The sequence below is a fragment of the Musca autumnalis genome, unplaced genomic scaffold (genome assembly GCF_047663935.1).
Source record: "Musca autumnalis isolate F117 unplaced genomic scaffold, ASM4766393v1 scaffold_5, whole genome shotgun sequence".
NCBI lineage: Eukaryota > Metazoa > Arthropoda > Insecta > Diptera > Muscidae > Musca > Musca autumnalis.
The window spans coordinates 177,026,001-177,045,130 of NW_027412088.1; the positions used below are offsets into that span (position 1 = coordinate 177,026,001).

The 19,130-nt window shown below is 37.1% G+C and overlaps 1 protein-coding gene across 4 annotated transcripts; it reads left to right on the forward strand.

Moving 5' to 3' along the window:
• The first annotated feature begins 2,382 nt into the window (after positions 1-2,382).
• Positions 2,383-16,648, forward strand: lolal (longitudinals lacking protein-like). 4 transcript variants are annotated; one of them, XM_073988923.1, is made up of 4 exons: positions 2,383-2,803; positions 12,214-12,875; positions 16,033-16,119; positions 16,198-16,648. In XM_073988923.1, exons 2-4 carry the CDS (start codon positions 12,774-12,776, stop codon positions 16,408-16,410), a joined length of 402 nt encoding a protein of 133 aa, XP_073845024.1. In that variant the 5' UTR covers positions 2,383-2,803; positions 12,214-12,773; the 3' UTR covers positions 16,411-16,648. The 4 variants fall into 4 exon arrangements, with proteins under 4 accessions (XP_073845024.1, XP_073845028.1, XP_073845026.1 ...); XM_073988927.1 differs by lacking the exon at positions 2,383-2,803 and adding an exon at positions 2,823-2,980; XM_073988925.1 differs by lacking the exon at positions 2,383-2,803 and adding an exon at positions 3,105-3,190.
• The last annotated feature ends 2,482 nt before the right edge of the window (positions 16,649-19,130 follow it).

Genomic DNA, 19,130 nt, shown 5'->3' on the forward strand with positions numbered 1-19,130 from the left:
AATATATTCATATTTAAAAATTTATAAATGTATTTGTGAAAAAGGTTTGTATTTTTGCTATTGTCTTGCCAATACTGGCATTTGTAAACGCAGGGTTAGACATGTCATAATTTATATTTTCCAGAGGGTTGGCGTTTTTTATTTGGGATGACGACTTCTATTTTTTTCAAAATAGTCAGGCTTATACTATGTTTACATTTACGAAATCCACTCGATTTCATCTGTCAGTTCCTTTTTGGTCCCGGGCCACACTACAGTAATTTCATTGAAATTTTGATATGAAATTATGCGTCTCTAGATCGACTTCCATAGTAGAGTAAAATCATAAAATTGCTGTAGTGGGGAATTCGATTTAAGAACACCTAATTTCATGAAATTTTTTAATGAAATTCACGCTAGTGTGGACCGGGGCTTGTGTATACGTCAAATGAAAGCTCATCTGAAATCGATTGGATTTCATTTGACGTTTGAGCAATGGAATTGACAGTTGAAATCGAGTGGATTTCGTAAATGTAAACATAGTTTAATCCCATAGTCGTTGTTTTAATATTTAAGTCCCAATTTACATTACTAGGCGTTTACACCAGACAGTTTGTCTTCAAATACAACTCTGATTTACTAACACATGCATACATTTGTCGTTTGTCTCTCAGCTGTCCATCAGTTTTTCACAGACAGCCGGGTTGACAAATTTTTGACATTTTTGTGAAAAAGAAGTGAGATGATAATTCAAATGTGCTGAAAACAAAAGAATATGTACAAAACAAAATATGTGAACGGAAAACAAAAAGAAATCGGTGATTTTCATTCATAATTTTACAACTGTTTTCGCAGTTGTCTGGACGCCTACGTCACACAGGCAAGTTGTGGGATTTTGACAATTAATACATGAAGGCAACTGTCCTGTCATGTGTAAACGCAGGGTTAGGCGAGTTTACTTGCGGCAATTGTCAGTTTGTGGGTGAGAGAGGGTGTTGAGAGGCAAAGGGTTACCATATACCTCACCTCTCTCTCCATCAAACTGACAATTGCCGCAAGTAAACTCTCCTAAGTCGATGGTCAGACTAGCAAGGTTTCTTGAAACCAATTTCGTTAAAATTTCTTTTCAAGTTTCGTTAGTGTCCACACACGTTAACGTGAAATTTGAGATTTTTGCGTGTCCTCTTTATTTTACCATTCGCGTTTGTTGTGTTTCTCATACCAATAAAAACAAAACGAAGATAAATAAACTAAAAACAACACAAAATAATTAACATTAATATGTAATTAAATTAATATTAATAGTTACATTTTCACTATTTCATTAATTAAATGTTTTTATTAAATCTTTTTATGCTTGCTTTGTTGTAGACGTTTGCTTGAGAAAATAAAAATGAAAGAAAATGGAAGAAAAAGTTTTGCAACGAATAACAAGAAGAGGCAACACAACAAACACAGAAAACCATGTACATGGGTTTCACTACTTCATACCCCTCGCCTATAAACTTGTCGTCGCCATGTTGAAATCGTGCTAGTCTGACCATCGACTAATGTAAATTGGGACTTATTAAAACAACTTTAATTTATTAGTGGGAAAAAATTGGCGATGTTTACCAAGGGGTAAGGCAGGGAAGACTATAGTTTCAGATCTCGCCACAGATCTTCATAAGTTCCCTTGTTTCTTGTTTTTCAACAAGAAACTTTTTATACCCAAGTGTCAATTGCCCGCTCAAATGGATACGTGTGCAATGAAACACTCTGATCGAGAATTTCTTTGGCACTACCTAAACTCGAGCAACTTCACTTGCAAACAAAACCAAATCTTTCGCACTGCTATGCGTTCGTTGATTCTCAGCGAAAAACACATAACTAATTTGTTGGTATTGCATACTACAGCAGTAAACAACATTTCGACGGTGCCCGGTCTCACAATTTGGAGGGTTGGCGTTTTTTATTTGGGATGACGACTTCTATTTTGTTTTTAAAAATAGACAGGCTTAATCACATAGTCGTTGTTTTAATATTTTATTAAAACAACTTTATCATTTGTTAGGGATGGGACATATTTATTCGTCGTTCCGAGAGTATTTCTACTTGAACAACGTAGAAAAACCATCGTTCGCTCACAGAATTTTATATGGGGAAATAAGTCATTTGGTTTATTCCTTTACTTTTGAAAATGGTAAAACCGGCAAAAGTAGTTAAAGTTGTAAACTGCTCCCATATGAATTGTTAAGGTGTCTGAAATAAAGGAACGCTTTTCGAGTAAAAAGTTGTAAAACTTGAAGATTCTTGCACATAAAGGAACAGAGCTATTTATTCGTAGTTATGGGTCGAACAACGAATAGAGAACGAACGCGACGTACCGTGGAAACGGCATATAAGATGTAAATCAACATTTACAGAGTTGCCACGTTACTTACTTTAATAACGGCGTTATTTTTATTTTCAACAGCGAAACGACGAAGTTTTCGTCAATTTTAGCTGGCTCAGTACTTCAGTGGCAGCGGTGAAAAAAATCAAGTGCATTAAAATTCGAGCTCTTAAAAAATAGAAAGCATCAAAAAATCGGAAATAAATTATAATATCAATTTCTAATAAATGTGCAGATAAATTTACATCAAAAATAATTAATATTTAACAAATAAAGAACGCGGAAAAGAAAGTTACAGTGAAATTGTGAAATTTCTGAGCAAAGAAATACAAGAAAGAAGAAAATTAGTGGAAGAAAGAATCGGAAAGAAATAAAATTGAAATTGCGTGAAAGGGAGAAATATTGCAAAAGAAAAAAAGGTTCATCATCACTCCTAAAAGAAAAAAGAAGGTAAGAAGATAAAAATTATACAGTTTTACACGCTTACAAAAAATAAGTAAGTAAAGAAAAAATCGTCTGGTTATTGCGAAATCAAGCGTTGGTTAGTTTAGTTGGCGATGGATGAGATGATGGATTTTTCTTGGTTGTTTGTACATGCTGTTGTTGTTGTTGCTGAAGAAAAGAAGAGTGAGTGGCTTGTATTTATGCATGTGTGCGTGTGTATGAGTGTGTTTTTATTGTAATAGGAGTCGTACGCAGAAAAAAATGTTTTTTTTTATTTGTTCGGAAACTCTAAACGCGAGAGAAAGAGTATTGAGATCGTTCCAAGAGTTACCAGACAAAATTTTAGTATTTATTTTTTTTGTTGTAAGTGAAAGAAGACAAAAAAGGTGAAAGGTGAGATATGAAATATCAAGTGTTAGTGTTATTTTTACTAAAAAATTCTTTCAAAAATCCATTATATTCAACAGTATATTTGTGTTAAAATATAATTAGAATAACTGTTGTTTATGTGAATTGGACCAACACATTTTGTTTACAAATAATCTATGCCCTAAAAGTTGATCTAGTAATTTCTTTGTCTCATGAAGAACGTACCAAAGATGAAATGATGTTTAATAACGCTATTATTCAAACTATTTAAGAAATTTATCCATCAAACAACTGTCCTATAAAATAGTAATAAATAAACACAATAAAAGCCAAGATTAATACTAATTTATTATGAGACTTTCTTTAGAGTGCATTCCCACGCTTTTTTCCCTTCTTTAATTCTGATATGTCATTTCCTTTATGAGTTGTCTAATCCATGCTTGCTTTCTTTGTGTTGTGGCATTCTCTGGCGTACTCCGCCACCGCCACAGTTACACTTTATTTTCCCCCATTTTTTGTTTTATTGTTGTTGTATTTATTTGCATTTTGTCTTCTATTCTGTCGTCTTCCCTTCGACGGCGCAACTTTCATTGTTATGTTTTCTTCTTCACACTGTTCAATAATAAACTCTCTTCCCTTTTCTATCGTATGATACTGTCTCGTTTTCTCTCTTTTGAGACGTTTCAATTCTATAAAGACGACTCTGTTAACAATAGACAAAGCCGCTAAAGTTTTGTTAAACGTCGTGCCGCCGTTATGCGTTAATGCGTTCAATATTCCTTGAAGAGTGTTATCATTTTGCAATATAATAAATAGTACGTTTACATTTACGAAATCCACTCGATTTCAACTGTCAAATCCATTGCTTAAACGTCAAATGGAGTCCAATGGATTTCAGATAAGTTTTCATTTGACGTATACGCAGGGGAATTGACAGATGAAATCGAGTGGATTTCGTAAATGTAAACCAAGCATTATATGTAAAATGAAATCCAATAGTTTCTAGACTTATGCTAGGTTTACATAACTGAAATATTAATCAAAGGAAAGAGTAGAAAATGTCAAATCCAGAAGAGCCATAAATTCGTATTTTTTTTTTCCATGTATACTTTTAAATTGTACGGATTTAGTATTTATTTATTTAGTAAATCCAGTGGATTTAAATTGTCAATTTCATTGCACATACCACAAATTAGTACTCATAAAGTAGGTTAAATCGACAAAATCACCCTTAATGTAAACATTCTATTATCTATAAACTATAGACGCCGTTACTATTTACTATTACCAACATTGTATTCTATGGTGAAAAAATGCATCTACCGTTCTTTGTTGTTGTTTTCCTGCATACAAAAAAAAACTTATTTTTTCTTTTACTTGCTGTTGTTTTTTCTTGCCGAAGTTTTGTTTTCAATGCTCTTTTTTGTTCTCATTACTAGCAGTAGTTGGGAAATCTTATGTTTTCGTATCGATGTGTGTGCCTCTGGTCTGTGGTGAGTGCATTTTGGCATTTGTTTTGTTTACTTGGCGATATAACCCCACTATACACGACTGATTTTCCACTTCTTTTTTGGTTTCTTGGTAATTTGTCTTCTTAATAGCTTATGTTGGTTATTGTTTCTTTTGAAATGATTTAAAATTTAAATAAATATTTTCATTTTATGTTTACTTTTCATGTAAAAGGAGACTTTGACAGATGAGTATTATTTGGAGAGAAGAGAGCTAAATACAGCTGTTTTAGCAAAAAATTTACAATTTATCAAATAATTTTTGGAAGAAATAGGAAAAAAGTAGATAATTATTGTTGTAATTAATGAACAAAACTTAAAATGTAGTGAATAGTACTACACCATTTTCTGAATTTCTGAAATACAATTGCTATTTTCTGAATTACAGTTGAAAATGGTGTAGTGCATTGGGAGAAATTGTGTTTTACACTATATCTGTCCACTGTAATAAACAAAATCAAATTTGGAATGTAGAAAAGCAAAGCTTTTTATAAGATGATCTTAATAAAAGAACCCCAATACAGGTAATATTTAAAACAGATAATAATTTTCGCTAATTTTTCCATTTTACTTATGTTTTTTGAGGTAAAAGAAGACTAAGAGAAGATACTAACAAACAGCTGTTTAATCAAAACATTTTTTTTATAAATTTGCAAAGTGATAAGAATTAGTTTTTAAATCAATGTTGAGCAATTTTAATAATTGGACAAGATCACCTCGATCAAGCAGCTCTATTACTGAGCTCTTTTTTGAAAGATTGACAGATTAATAGGTACTTTTGGAGAAATGAGAAAAACAAGCTGCTGTCGTATCAGTAAATTTGATAGTTTTGGCATTGATGCTGATGGATTATCGGAAAATATTTAAAGAGTTGTATGTACTTTCGGAACAAATTGAATACTCTACCAGCTGACGGAAAAAATCTGATTTTTTTTTTTTAAATTGTAAGTTTTTTCTAAGTTGCCGGCCTTTGGCCGGGGATTTAAGACTTTCTCCTATGGACAGGAGCCAATTTAGGGCACGAAAACAACATTTTTTTTAATTTAAATTTTTTTCTTACTTTAACAAGGGAATTTTCGGAACTTCAGGGGCCCATATCTCGGGAAGTATGGACTTCCCCCCAACAAACTTTACATTTTTGTAATCAGGACGTAAAGATCTACCTGTGGTAAACATTTCAGATTTTTCCGCCAGCTGGTAGAGTATTCTATTTATGCCGTACTTTCATAAGGAAAACATTGGTGACATAAAGAAAATATAGAAATTGGAACAAGCCCAATTTAAAACCTAACCCCTCCCCCCCTAGCGGATCTTTTTGACATATGTTTCTACTATCAATAGTCCTGGGGATCCTGAGTACAGCTATTTATATAATTTGTTGCGGATTTCCATATTTCCCGATATGGGCTTTCAAAGTTCTTAACCGAGAAATCTGGTAAATTGATTCAAATATATAGTTTCTATAATCGTAATTCATAACATTTTTTTTCTTTTTTCAAATAATTATTACCGTTTACTTATCCCTTAGTCAATGATGCAAATGAAAGCAACAAATTTTAGAAATCTTGCCATAAATGATGAATATTCAATCATGAAAATAAAAAACGTAGAAAAATCATACCTAGACAAAATTGAAACAACAAAAGAATGCCGCTACCACATCTTCTCCATAGACCAAAAATTTCAACGTAACAATTTCGCACATAGGAACCATCATCCATTGTTGTTGTGTGCATGCATAGCTAAATTGTAGAAGACATCATTCCAAAAAAAAAAAGAAACTATACACACAAACTAACAAAACGAAAACACATAAACCGCTTCCACTATGACTCCTAGAGTCATGACTCTCTAGAAGACAAGATTTGACAAACAACAACCCAAATGAAGAAACAATATTACAAACAAAATCAGCATTACCCATCATCATCATCATCCGCATAGTCAACAGCAGAACATTAACGTCCGTCTACCATTATGATGATGGTGACGAGGGCGCGATGACGAAAAAAGCAACAACAACAGCAACGCCCGCCACCACATCCAATACAATTACTACTGCTATCTATCTCTTCTATAATATTGCTAGAGTATTTGTATTTCTTTTCGAAATTCCATTTTAAATTTCAAACTATGATATTCTAGGAAACTTCAAATGTTTTTCTAGAGATTAGTAGGAGTAGAGAAGAAGTAGTAGGTTTGTTTGCTTGCCTGCCTGCCAGCAAGACTTCCATACAGCTTACTTGCAAATGTTGTTTTTGTGTATACGATTTACGTTAACTTCTTTTTGGTGTGTGTGGCAATGTCTTTCCAAGCATAAAAGATGGCTTTGTTGGTTTGTTTCTATACACGTTTCAAGAATGTTAAAGTTCAATGAAAACAATCGGTAATTTTGTGATTTGGAGGATTTTGGGTATTTTAAACATTAATGAAAAGTTTTTGATACCACAGATGTAAGATTTCAATATGAATTTTTGAGGTACCTATAGAGCGTACTGTTTCTCTAAATAACCTATTTTATTTATCCCATACTAAAGAGGCCAAAAAATAGCATTATCAATACTACGAATCAAGTGTCGTTTAGGGGCACCTCTCAAATCAAATCGGTTTGAAATATAAACCATAGGTAGCTGCTATTGGTATCCTCATCACAACCATATGTAGTTTTCCGGAGGAAAGCTTTAAAACTATGGGTATCGTTAAAAATGTAAAAAATAGTATCCAAGACCTTTCCCGGGAGAGGTATGATCTTCCCCGGTAAAATTATATATAGTTGTTATCAGGATAACAAGGGAAAATCTATGCTAAACATTTCAGACCGATAGTGTGAGTCCATAAAAAACGTAATGTTGAAAAAGATAAACATTTGTGCAATAGTCAAGAACAATATGATGGGAATTATTCTCTTCCACCGGAAAACTAAACATCTTTATAAGGACCACCTGTGGTAAACATTTTAACCCCATCCGAGAGCTGCCGCTAAACGACATTTAAGCCGTGACGTCCCTTAAAAACGTAATGTTGAAAAAGTTAAACATTTGTGCAATAGTCAAGACCCATATCATGGGAATTATTCTTTTCCCCCGGAAAACTAAACACCTTTATAAGGGTCACCTGTGGTAAACATTTTAACCTGACCCGAGAACTGGCTCTAAACGATATTTAAACCCAAACTTCTTATGTAGAAACTTGCAATTTACTATTTTGGCCTCCTCTGTGGCTCCTCAAATTATCATAAAATCCCCCACTGTGCCTTGCTTGTTGGATTTGGTAAAAAAAACTCCATTTATTTTCTTATTTTTTGCATGTTGAGATTCTCAACCGTAATGAAAGAAATAAACTTAAAAGCAAAAAAGTCTTTTTGCTAGACCCCCCTTCTACGACTACTGATGGTACGTTGTACTACTGTTGCTGCTATATCCATGTGTGATATTTTGTATATGCTTCTTTTTCATACCTTCTTACAAAGTAAATTGAAAACATAACAGCGCTCGTTCGTTGCTGCTCATTTGTGTTCCTTCTCTATAGCATGAGGTAAATTTTATTATTTCTCTGTTTAAAATCAAAATGTGTGTGCAGAAATTGCCTTGAAAAGTGAAAGGCATGTTATTATTGTGCTAAACTCTGTTGATGTTGTTGTTGTTTTTGTTGTTACTGTTACTTATTTCTCTTCGTAAGTAATGCTGTGTGTGCATTTGTATGACATTTCATTTTTATTATTATTATTTTTGTTGCTTCATAAGTGTTTGTATTAGGGGTATTCACAAGATTTTTGCCAATGTGAGAATGGAGACGTAAATGAATTGTGTTCTTGAGCCGGTTATAGATGACATTTAATCGAAACATATTTGGCAGGTTTCCCAGAGCACAGGAATTTTAGTTGAATTACAGCAGACCTATTGGTTCTTTAGGCTTACTGATCTAGGGATTTTTTTGGAACAATTGTCGTTTAGGGGCACCTCTCGGGTCGGTCCTAAATTTTTACCATAGGTAGCCCTTGGGACCCTGATTCCAACGATATATAATTTTCCGGGGGGAAGTCCATACTTCCCGAGACATGGGTCTTGACATTTCGGAAATTTCGTACTTTCACACCTTTAGGTTGTTTAGGGGCACCTCTCGGATCGGGCTGAAATTTTTACAGTAGATAGTCCTTGGCATCCTGAATACAACGATATATAATTTTCCGGGGGGAAGTCCATACTTTCCGAGATATGGGTCTTGACATTTCGGAAATTTGTACTTTCACACCTTTAGGTTGTTTAGGGGCACCTCTCGGATCGGGCTGAAATGTTTACAGTAGACAGCCCTTGGCATCCAGAATACAACATTTAAGCCTTATTTTTTTATATCGAAGGACTCACTCTCTCTCTCTTTAGATAATATAGTTTTCTCCTGACATGCCTGGGTGGGAGAGTCCTATTCACCATACGGTGATTAGAATGACTCACAGGGTAACACACGAGCAAGTACTGCAACAAGAGCATGCCATTGTGTTGCCGTATTGGAAGAATCTTTGTCTCCTCATGTAGATGGTCCACTGATGACATGAGGAGGTACCCTGTTGCAAATCTCAGGGTGGAGTTCTGTCAGGTTTGAATATTGTTCCTTCGCGTTGCACTCATGTTCGCGTACTGGCGCTCCAGGGACTCGAGGACCCCCTGTACCTCTATCTCAGCTTGTCATATACTGCCGAATGTATTGGTCGGAATTCTGTTGCCATCGACCAGGATATTAAATCCTGTGTTCATCTCTGTAGTCCATGTGGTAAACAGAATTAGTGGCGGATATTTGCATATTCCTTGTTCGGGCAAAATAGTAAGGTCGATCAAATGTTACTTCAGCATTTCACAAATGGCAATAGGAAAAGTATCTGACCCCAATTAATTAAGCGCATACGACGTCACGATTTCAATGCCATCTGGCGGAATGGAAAACATGAAAGCAAGAGGTTAAACAGTCACAGAAAATCTTCCCCTTCGCTCTACAGTGCTTCAGCTTCTTGTTCCTGAATTCCAATTGCAACTGGCATCCACACATTTATTTAAATATTATCCGACGTTTCTGCTCAATGTCCTCAAACAACGTGGAGTGCATAAAATTATCAAAGGCTTTCGATAAGGCGAGCACTACCAAGACTGCCCTATCGCATGGTTTTTTTTTCTATTACTCCTCTTGGGATCACAGGGCTTGCACAAAGCACTATATTACACGGTTAGTTGCTGTTGTTTTTGCATCTTCCCATGTAAGGTTATTTTGTCTTATTTCTTGGGTTATTGTTCATCGCCATGTGTTTCTTGGCTGACCTCTTTTTCGTGATCCTTGTGGATTCCATTCAAGCGCCATCCTGTTTATGCTATGAACATTTTTTCTTAAGGTGTGACCAATCCAACTCCATTTCCTACGTCTGCTTTTGTATGGGTTCCTGGTTTGTTAAGTTCACAGTTCTATGTTATTTATGGTGTTCGGCCAGAATATCCTGCATATGATTCCGAGGCATTTGTTTATAAATACATATAGCTTTTGCGTTCTGTTCTGGCTGAGTCCTCCGCTAATATGCGTGGAGATGACGTGTAGCGCTGTTGTTGTTGTAACAGTGTTTTATTGTTATGTTTGTATGTTCGTTCTCCTGTTCAATCTGGCTCTGGGTCTATCTCCAGTTCCAGGAAAGTGACTACTTCAATGGGATGTAACCACTGATCCACTGTAATTAGATGAATAGGTTTGGCGGGGCATTTGAATAGGTGCTTAGTATCGTGCGGACCCATGCCGCATACTGGGCAAATATCTTGCACGGCGCGGTCTATTTCCGCGTAATTGAATCAAAACTACTCTGGTTTGTCGTGGCAGCTGACGCTCTGCATTGCTTATGGCCTTGGCAACAGTGTCCGTGTGAATGCTGTTCAAACCTGCCTGATATGCCTGTTGATCTAGAGGTCTCTCCTATATTGTTGGACCTCCGTCTCTAGAGCATGAATATCCTTCCTGATATGCCTGGGTGTATCTATCGGTGGCCAGCAGATGGTGATTGGGATAGCTCTCACGGTAACACCCGAGCAAGTAATGCAACGATAGCATCTCATTATGTTGCCGTACTGGAAGAATCTTTGCCTCCTCATGTAGATGGTCCACTGTAGATTTGAGGAGGCACCCTGTTGTTGTTCTCAGGGCGGCGTTCTGACGAATTTGAATCTTATCCCACTGCTTGTCACATAAATTCGGGGACCAAACTGGCGTCGCATAACTTACCACAGACCGACCTATCGCTTTGTACGTAGTTAAGAAGGTTTCTTTATCTGCACCCCAAGTGCTGCCGGCTAGGGACTTGAACACCTTGTTCCTACATTTCAGTTTATCGCAGATATCTGTGGCATGCGAGGACGACGTGAAAGTGGTGTCGAATATGAATCCTAGAATTTTAGGGCAGTTTGTAGTCGGAAATCTGCTACCATCGACCCTGATATTCAACTCTCTTCTATACTGCGCCGTCCATGTGGTGAACAGAGTGGCCGTGGCGGATATCTGCATATTCCTAGCGTAGAAAAAGGTGGTAAGATCGGTTAAATAGGAGTCCAGTCTCTCACAGATGTCATCAGGGTAGGTACCTGACGCCAGGATCATACAATCATCCGCATACGTTACGATCTCAATGTCGTCTGGAGGGGGCGGAATACAGGAAAGGTAGAGGTTACATGTGCAGCTCTGTTGTAGTGCTGTGCTGCTTACGAAAACTCATGCTGATGATGGGCAACTGGATAGCTATTTCAAATGCTCGGGGGAGGAGTTTTTGCTATTTCTGTACTGGAGAGAAGGCTCTTCCTGGCTTTAGTAGCCCACCATCCTGGTAACTTTCACGAGATACTCAGCACTCGGCTCATCCTTCAGTTTCAGCATTATAGAGATAACAGGCCTAACGCTTGAGATGATGAAACATTCCCAATGGAATTTGCAGTATCATCCATTGTAAATTGTGCAGGTTTTTCCTCGGCAAGAAGAGTACTTTTGTCGTTTAAAATAACTTGATCATCTCTTCTGATCAGTCAGTGTAATGTCGCCAAACGTGACCTTCCTTCTTCTAGGGTAAGAGAGTGACTTAGTCATTGCGTACAATTCTATTATTCAGGCTCCAATGTTGCAACTCTTTAGATGATCTAGCCACTTGCTCCGCTTGTGCTCACCAACCAACCTATTAACTAGCTCCCTAACTCTAAGGTCACACGGTTGGCTCGACGATACTTATAACGCTCATTATTAAAAGGTTACAGTGGGTATCATTTTTGTTTGTTGTGGCAGATTTATCAACTAAACACTACTTGGTTAGCCTGTTAAATTAGATTTCCCCCTTGTATTATTGGATCTATTCTATAATGATCAATATCGGTCATTCCATTTATTCTTTACTTGTTCCGCCCGTTTACATTGTGAATGGACTTTGCTAGTTTTACATTGAAAAGCCGCCGATTATATATTTTCCTAATTATTTTGATCTTAAATAGTTTTACAAAAACTAATATATACAAATTTTTCTATCTTTTTTAGCATTTCCCATTGGTGACTAATATTTTTGCCAAAAAAGGCCCCGAAACCAAAGATCAACATTTCTCAACGATTTTCTTTTGCAATTGATGAAGCCGCTTACTTCTTCGTGACATCTACAAAGTACACCAAAAAAACAAAAGAAACTACTTCTAAAAAAACTAAAAAAACTGCTGACAACATCATCGCCAACAACAACAAGCAACAACCATTGTGTATTTTTGGCCTTGTTTTTTCGCTATTACTACAATTGACACAGAAAAAGGGCCTCGATAGCACAGCAGCGGCTTAGTGGTTGTGTGTCTGCGTTTTTTCGTTTCATCTTCTTTTTTGGCCAAATTCAACTAAAACAAAAGCACTAAACTAAAACTACAACAACCGCGTCAACTTTTAACCAGCAGATCAGAGAAAGAGACGTCAACACTTTCTCCCACCGTGCGATATTCACACAAAAAATAACAACAACAAAAGCCACAGACGTACGTCTTTCACACCAAACTCCTCTTCTATTTTAACCAAAACAACAAAAGCGCGTGCGCAAATCTCACACAAACGGCTTTTTAATGATGTCGTCCGATCAACAGTTCTTTTTAAAATGGAACGATTTCCAGACGAATATGGTTACGTCGTTTCGACACCTAAGGGATGAGAAAAGTTTTACAGATGTAAGTATTAATGACAATAACAACAACAAAAAACTACAGGGGTCTTTATAGACGAGCTGAAAAGGGAGTCTTTATAGACGAGCTGAAAAGGGAGTCTTTATAGACGAGCTGAAGGGAGTCTTTATAGACGAGCTGAAGAAAGTCTTTATAGATGAGCTGAAAAGGGAGACTTTATAGACGAGCTGAAAAGGGAGTCTTTATAGACGAGCTAAAGGGAGTCTTTATAAACGAGCTGAAAAGGGAGTCTTTATAGAGGAGCTAAAATGGAGTCTTTATAGAGGAGCTAAAAAGGGAGTCTTTATAGACGAGCTGAAGGGAGTCTTTATAGGCGAGCTGAAGGGAGTCTTTATAAACGAGCTGAAGGGAGTCTTTATAGACGAGCTGAAGGAAGTCTTTATAGACGAGCTGAAGGAAGTCTTTATAGACGAGCTGGAGGGAGTGTTTATAGACGAGCTGAAGGGAGTCTTTATAGACGAGCTGAAGGGAGTCTTTATAGACGAGCTGAAGGGAGTCTTTATAGACGAGCTGAAGGGAGTCTTTATAGACGAGCTGAAGGGAGTCTTTATAGACGGGCTGAAGGGAGTCTTTATAGACGAGCTGAAGGGATTCTTTATAGACGAGCTGAAGGGAGTCTTTATAGACGAGCTGAAGGCAGATTTATAGAAAAGCTAAAGGCAGTCTTTGTGGACGAGCTGAAGGGTGTCTTTATAGACGAGTTGAAGGGTGTCTTTATAGACGAGTTGAAGGGTGTCTTTATAGACGAGCTGAAGGGTGTCTTTATAGACGAGCTGAAGCGAGTCTTTATAGACGAGCTGAATGGAGTCTTTATAGACGAGATGAAGGGTGTCTTTATGGACGAGCTGAAGGGAGTCTTTATAGACGAGCTGAATGGAGTCTTTATAGACGTGCTGAAGGGAGTCTTTATAGACGAGCTGAAGGGAGTCTTTATAGACGAGCTGAAGGGTGTCTTTATAGACGAGCTGAAAGGAGTCTTTATAGACGAGCTGAATGGAGTCTTTATAGTCGAGCTGAAGGGAGTCTTTATAGACGAGCTGAAGGGAGTCTTTATAGACGAGCTGAAGGGAGTGTTTATAGACGAGCTGAAGGGTGTCTTTATAGACGAGCTGAAAGGAGTCTTTATAGACGAGCTGAATGGAGTCTTTATAGACGAGCTGAAGGGAGTCTTTATAGACGAGCTGAAGGGAGTCTTTATAGACGAGCTGAAGGAAGTCTTTATAGACGAGCTGAATGGAGTCTTTATAGACGAGCTGAATGGAGTCTTTATAGAAGAGCTGAAGGGAGTCTTTATAGACGAGCTGAAGGGAGTCTTTATAGACGAGCTGAAGGAAGTCTTTATAGACGAGCTGAAGGGAGTCTTTATAGACGAGATGAAGGGAGTCTTTATAGACGAGATGAATGGAGTCTTTATAGACGAGATGAAGGGAGTCTTTATAGACGAGATGAAGGGAGTTTTTATAGACGAGATGAAGGGAGTCTTTATAGACGAGATGAAGGGAGTCTTTATAGACGAGCTGAAGGGAGTCTTTATAGACGAGCTGAAGGGAGTCTTTATAGACGAGCTGAAGGGAGTATTTATAGACGAGCTGAATGAAGTCTTTATAGACGAGTTAAAGGGAGTCTTTATAGACAAGCTGAAGGGCGTCTTTATAGACGAGCTGAAGGGCGTCTTTATAGACGAGCTGAATGGAGTCTTTATAGACGAGCTGAAGCAAGTCTTTATAGACGAGCTGAAGCAAGTCGTTATAGACGAGCTGAAGGGAGTCGTTATAGACGAGCTGAAGGGAGTCGTTATAGACGAGCTGAAGGGAGTCATTATAAGCGAGCTGAAGGGAGTCTTTATAGACGAGCTGAAGGGAGTCTTTATAGACGAGCTGAAGGGAGTCTTTATAGACGAGCTGAAGGGAGTCTTTATAGACGAGCTGAAGGAAGTCTTTATAGACGAGCTGAAGGAAGTCTTTATAGACGAGCTGAAGCGAGTCTTTATAGACGAGCTGAATGGAGTCTTTATAGACGATCTAAAGGGAGTCTTTAAAGACGAGCTGAAGGGAGTCTTTAAAGAAGAGCTAAATGCAGTCTTTATAGACGAGCTGAAGGGAGTCTTTATAGACGAGCTGAAGGGAGTCTTTATAGACGAGCTGAAGGGAGTCTTTATAGACGAGCTGAAGGGAGTCTTTATAGACGAGCGGAAGGGAGTCTTTATAGACGAGCGGAAGGGAGTCTTTATAGACGAGCTGAAGGGAGTCTTTATAGACGAGCTGAAGGAAGTCTTTATAGACGAGCTGAAGGGAGTCTTTATAGACGAGCTGAAGGGAGTATTTGAAGACGAGCTGAAGGGAGTCTTTATAGACGAGCTGAAGGGAGTCGTTATAGACGAGCTGAAGGGAGTCTTTATAGACGAGCTGAAGGGAGTCTTTATAGACGAGCTGAAGGGAGTCTTTATAGACGAGCTGAAGGGAGTCTTTATAGACGAGCTGAAGGGAGTCTTTATGGGCTAGCTAAAGGGAGTCTGTACAGATGAACCTAAGGGAGTCTTTATAGACGAGCTTAAAGGAGTCTTTATAGACGAACTGAAGGGAGTCTTTATGGACGAGCTAAATGCAGTCTTTATAAACGAGCTGAAGGGAGTCTTTATAAACGAGCTGAAGGGAGTCTTTATAGACGAGCTATAGGGTGTCTTTATAGACTAGGTTAACGCAGTCTTTGAAGACGAGCTGAAGCGAGTCTTTGTAGACGACCTAGAGAGGTCTTTGGAGACGATGTAATGGTGTCTTTTATAAACGACGTAACGTCCTTTTTTGTAGACGGCCTAAAGGGCGTCTGGAGGAAGTCTTATAGATGAGCTTAAGGGAGTCTTTTAGACGAGCTTAAGGGAGTCTTTTAGATGAGCTCAATGGAGTCTTTAGACTAGCTTAAGGGAGTCTTTATAGACGAGCTAAATGCAGTCTTTGTGGTCCAGCTGAAGATAGTCTTTATAGACGATCTGAATGGAATCTTTGTCGATGACCTAGAGCTGTCTTTAGAGACGACGTAATGGGGTTTTTTTTGACGACGTAAAGTCCCTTTTTGGAGACCTAAAAGATGCCCCTGTCGTAGAAAATTTTTCATCTCTTATTCACAATTTATTTTTTTTTTTTAGGTAACACTTGCCTGTGAAGGACAAACATGTAAAGCACACAAAATGGTACTATCAGCCTGTAGCCCGTACTTCAAAGCATTGTTAGAGGTAAGTGTGTTTTTGTAACTAAGCAACATTACAACACATAAATATTGAAAATAAAATTTGCATTCGTTTTTCTTTCAGGAAAATCCTTCCAAACATCCCATCATCATATTAAAGGACGTTTCCTATATCCATCTGCAAGCTATTCTAGAATTTATGTATGCCGGTGAAGTGAATGTGTCACAAGAGCAATTACCTGCATTCCTAAAGACAGCTGATCGCCTAAAAGTGAAAGGTCTGGCAGAAACACCCAGTTCTATAAACACACCCAGTTCTATAAAGCGGGAGGGTTGATGGTGGTAAACTAAGTTAAATAAAAAATCTTACATAACAAACAAAAACATACATACATAAAACTCTTAACACAAAACACGCTATTTTTAATTTAAATTTTCGTATCCATTTGGAGGAAGAAAACAAAATAAACAGAACACTCTGTGCTACGCATTGAGACAAAATAAAACATACCCCTATTGATCAAGCCAACAACAACAACACACACCAAGTACAGCCACACAAATAAAAATAAAAACAATAATTTCAAAATATCCTAGATCCCCTCTACTGCTACTCTCTCTTTATCCACATCCTGAATATACATTAGTATGTAATGTTGTAATATTTTCATCCCCTCCTTCAAACAATTTATGTTAGACTTTTTCTTTTACATCCTCCCTCCATCCCATTGCAATGGAAAATAAGGAACTAAATTAGAAATATTTATTGATAGATTCGACCATCATTTTTAAGTAATCATGACAAGACATCGTTTCAATGCCAATTTTGTTTGGATGCAATAAAAGAAATTCTTTTTTCTTTTAAATTTAAAATACATTTTTTTAGAATTTCTTTTCTTTATAGTTCCTTTCTCCAATCATATATTATAAATTGCCTTAGCTTTGAATTTTCTTTGAAAATAACTTTTCCATATTTTTTTGCAATATTCTGAAATTATTCTTTTCTCATCAATTTGCAATCTAAAACTCGTCATCATTTCCTTGCTTTTAGTTTTGGTTCTCATTTTTCTAAAAACATTTTATATTATGAAGTATTTAATTTACTTTACACAAAACAAAAAAAGAAATAAAAATTTACTTTAATTTTTTTTTAATAATTCCTCTATATATTTAATTTGTATTCATAGTTTACTATATAACAAATTGGAGATATTTTCATTCTTTAATTTTATTTATTTATAAAAGAACATATTCCGTTTATTTCCATTTTTGTGTTTCAAATTTCTCCCTGCTTTAAAATAGTTTTTTTTTTCTCATTTTTGTTTCAATCATCCATAAAACCAAGAACAACAACCACACAACAAACAACAAAATATTATATAAACAAATGATAATTGAATAATCATTTAATTATTAATTATATAAACATAAAAAAACAATATTAATTTTAATTATATATAATAATGATATGTGAAAAATAATACAACAACAAAAATCTTAGTTTTAAAAAGAAATAATGGAAAAATAAAAATTATAAAATTTATAAAAAAAACCTTTTTTAGCTTTTAATAAAAATAAACTACAAAGATTTTTGGGAAATATGGGAAGCCTTTATATACGAAATCAAGGGAGTCTTTATAGACGAGCTGAAGTGAGTCTTTATAGACGAGTTGAAGTGAGTCTTTATAGACGAGCTGAAGGGAGTCTTTATAGACGAGCTGAAGTGAGTCTTTATAGACGAGCTGAAGTGAGTCTTTATAGACGAGCTGAAGTGAGTCTTTATAGACGAGCTGAAGTGAGTCTTTATAGACGAGCTGAAGTGAGTCTTTATAGACGAGCTGAAGTCAGTCTTTATAGACGAGCTGAAGTCAGTCTTTATAGACGAGCTGAAGTCAGTCTTTATAGACGAGCTGAAGTGAGTCTTTATAGACGAGCTGAAGGGAGTCTTTATAGACGAAGTGAAGGGAGTCTTTATAGACGAGCTGAAGTGAGTCTTTATAGACGAGCTGAAGTCAGTCTTTATAGACGAGCTGAAGTGAGTCTTTATAGACGAGTTGAAGTGAGTCTTTATAGACGAGCTGAAGGGAGTCTTTATAGACGAGCTGAAGGGCGTCTTTATAGACGAGCTGAATGGAGTCTTTATAGACGAGCTGAAGCAAGTCTTTATAGACGAGCTGAAGCAAGTCGTTATAGACGAGCTGAAGGGAGTCGTTATAGACGAGCTGAAGGGAGTATTTATAGACGAGCTGAATGAAGTCTTTATAGACGAGTTAAAGGGAGTCTTTATAGACAAGCTGAAGGGCGTCTTTATAGACGAGCTGAAGGGCGTCTTTATAGACGAGCTGAATGGAGTCTTTATAGACGAGCTGAAGCAAGTCTTTATAGACGAGCTGAAGCAAGTCGTTATAGACGAGCTGAAGGGAGTCGTTATAGACGAGCTGAAGGGAGTCGTTATAGACGAGCTGAAGGGAGTCATTATAAGCGAGCTGAAGGGAGTCTTTATAGACGAGCTGAAGGGAGTCTTTATAGACGAGCTGAAGGGAGTCTTTATAGACGAGCTGAAGGGAGTCTTTATAGACGAGCTGAAGGAAGTCTTTATAGACGAGCTGAAGGAAGTCTTTATAGACGAGCTGAAGCGAGTCTTTATAGACGAGCTGAATGGAGTCTTTATAGACGATCTAAAGGGAGTCTTTAAAGACGAGCTGAAGGGAGTCTTTAAAGAAGAGCTAAATGCAGTCTTTATAGACGAGCTGAAGGGAGTCTTTATAGACGAGCTGAAGGGAGTCTTTATAGACGAGCTGAAGGGAGTCTTTATAGACGAGCTGAAGGGAGTCTTTATAGACGAGCGGAAGGGAGTCTTTATAGACGAGCGGAAGGGAGTCTTTATAGACGAGCTGAAGGGAGTCTTTATAGACGAGCTGAAGGAAGTCTTTATAGACGAGCTGAAGGGAGTCTTTATAGACGAGCTGAAGGGAGTATTTGAAGACGAGCTGAAGGGAGTCTTTATAGACGAGCTGAAGGCAGATTTATAGAAAAGCTAAAGGCAGTCTTTGTGGA

Bases quoted from the DNA above. Each gene is read 5' to 3' on its own strand.
- lolal (XM_073988923.1), top strand. From the start codon at position 12,774: ATGATGTCGTCCGATCAACAGTTCTTTTTAAAATGGAACGATTTCCAG. The intron at 12,876-16,032 runs GTAAGTATTAAT...TTTTTTTTTTAG, and splicing joins ATGAGAAAAGTTTTACAGAT to GTAACACTTGCCTGTGAAGG. The intron at 16,120-16,197 runs GTAAGTGTGTTT...TTTTTCTTTCAG, and splicing joins ACTTCAAAGCATTGTTAGAG to GAAAATCCTTCCAAACATCC.